The 2500-nt window shown below is 36.9% G+C and overlaps 1 protein-coding gene across 1 annotated transcript in view; it reads right to left on the reverse strand.

Annotated features, from left to right (window-relative positions):
* Nucleotides 1-2500, reverse strand: part of LOC138049835 (ubiquitin conjugation factor E4 A-like) — a 34859-nt gene that overhangs the window by 30601 nt on the left and 1758 nt on the right. The window contains exons 2-3 of the mRNA XM_068896289.1: nucleotides 1702-2034; nucleotides 798-913 (exon numbers count right to left, since the gene is read on the reverse strand). Coding sequence (XP_068752390.1) covers nucleotides 798-913; nucleotides 1702-2011 — 426 coding nt within the window. The 5' untranslated portion in view covers nucleotides 2012-2034. The remainder of the gene's footprint in view (nucleotides 1-797; nucleotides 914-1701; nucleotides 2035-2500) is intronic.

A 2500-nucleotide genomic window follows, 5' to 3' on the forward strand; every position in this document is an offset into this window, starting at 1 on the left:
GCATTACGGGAGAATAATGCCCTACAATTCAGTCACAATTAGCCAATCAGATTGGCGTTATATTGGCTACAAACACAAGCCATATAATAATATTAATTATTATTATTATTAGGAGCACTAACGTTTTAGGCCTAATATTATTAAGATTAGGATTCAGATCAAGATTGAGATAAGGAGCAATAACATTTTAGGCCTAAAACAATATTTAATCTCAAATCCAACCTTTGTCGGTTAGTATTCAACGTATCGTGGGGTCATACATGCTGTTTTGGTGTTTTGTTTCACCATTTCTCTGTTTCACTGTTCCGTGGTTTAGTAATGCCCACCCTGAATAGTCTAACATTACAGGCAATGTTGATCTCTATAACTGTTAAAAAGCATGTATTTAACATGCACAGATGAGAAAGTATTTTTGAATTAAAGAAGAGTTACGCTGGCTTAGTGATGGGTTCAACCGCAGGATTGGCTGAAGTTTAAGTTTATAACTCAGTTTGTTTCTCAGGGTTTTCTTTGTAATAATTATTCTAAACTCCAGCTTTCTTATTCAGCTGTGATGATGTACCGGTACTTATGTACATCGTCATTTGATTTGTTTCTATTCTGAATAGGTTTTTTTGCCTTTTTAGTTTATTTATATTAAGTTTTAGTTTTTTGTCTATCTTCTTTGGAAAATAAAATGGTTGTTGTTGATACTATCATGTTTTTTGTTAATAGGGTTTCCTGATTTCCTTTCCCTGGTGATATTGTTTTTTTTTTTAAATTTACATGTATATTTAATAGGGACACAAAGCATTTACCTGATCAACGTTAATCCACTGAAGTAGCTGCACTTCCCCATCAGAAGCTGTGTTCCGCAAATAGACACATCTCTTTGGTAAACCACCATACTGTCTCTTACCAACTCTATCTCTGTCTGATTATCACAAAAAAAAAAATCACACATTACATTAATTTGTTGTGGTTCAATTTTTTCTTGATGTAAAATTTTTCAAACCTGTTCAATTTTGATTTTTCTTTGCCTAATATTCATTATCATACGGATACCATTTCAATGCCAGAGTTGGCACAAATATTTGTGGATGAGTATTTTTTCTCTCTTTTTTCCCTTCAATTTTTGCTCTTGTTTAGCTGATTGTATTGTAGAAACAGCTTTTCACACCACATTTTCTTGCTAGATCTCTGTTAAACATTTTTTTGGGGTGCAGGGATGGCACAGTGGTGAGAGCACTCGCCCCCACTAATGTGCCCCGGGTTCGATTCCCAAACTCGGCGTCATGTGTGGGTTGAGTCTGTTGGTTCTCTACTTTGCACCGAGAGGTTTTTCTCCGGGTACTCCGGTTCCCCCTCTCCTCAAAAGCCAAAATTTGACTTTATTTGTGTTAATTGTTAAGTTCAATTTACAGTGTCCCCAATTAGTGCTTCAGCGCTAGAACGACTACACACTTATAAATAAAGTTCCTTTCCTTTCCTTTCCGTATTGAATGAATTTGTATAATTTGGCCTTCTGTAATACAATGGTAATTACATCACTTTTGTTGGGCATATACCGGTAGTTAATAGTTTATTTCATTTATAGTTTATTTAGTTTATTAACAGTTTGAAGCTACTCCAGCCACAAATACACTATGTACCCTCCAAAAGTCATGTACTACATGCACTACTTCCAATTACATAATAATATATTTAAAATAATAGTTTTACCATTATCCACTGTTATAAGAAACACTCTCTGAAGCAAATCATTCAATATCCAGGCCCTATCCTCCTCATCATTGAATTCCTCTATCTTAACTTGTGCTGATTCACTCTTTATGTTATCATCATGGATTCCTTTCATCGACACTGTTATCGGCCGTGTTTGCATGACTCTATCCGCTTCGCGGTCTTGATCAGTTTGCACTGCGGTAACAGAATCCTCATGCTGTTTCCTGTACTCCTCAGCTTTTTCAATGGACGGAAAGAGAGCAGCAAATGGATTCTGATTTACTTGTGCTATGCTTTTGTCCTCCATGATGGCTGACAAAAGTAACTACCCTAAGAGTTAGAGAGAAAGTAAACGTTTTACAGCAAGACCGATGTATACATGCGGCTTTAAAGGGATATGAATTTTTTGTGTATCTGTAAATCGAGGGGAGCATTGGGGGTTGCCCAATACCGCATTTCAGCGCCAAAAATTATCATATACAGAAATATCACATTCAAAAACAGATAAATACTGAAATTAAAATTAGTGTTCTACATTTTCTTCCCCATGTTGCTCTGCACGCATGGATTACCTTTGTCAGTACAGCAAACGATTATTAAAATGAATCACGCTTGCAGGGATGCCAACCTCTGGAGATCTAAAATCTGGAGATATTTTCCATCTGGTCTCCCCAACCCCCCCCCCCCCACCCCATGATTAACTCACCCATTCCCCCTTCCCCCCAAAACACGCACTCACCTACCCCTTCCCCCCCAAGCAGTCCTTCAGAATACAAGAATAATCTATTTTGAACAG

This window comes from Montipora capricornis, chromosome 5 (assembly GCF_036669925.1).
Source record: "Montipora capricornis isolate CH-2021 chromosome 5, ASM3666992v2, whole genome shotgun sequence".
Lineage (NCBI taxonomy): Eukaryota > Metazoa > Cnidaria > Anthozoa > Scleractinia > Acroporidae > Montipora > Montipora capricornis.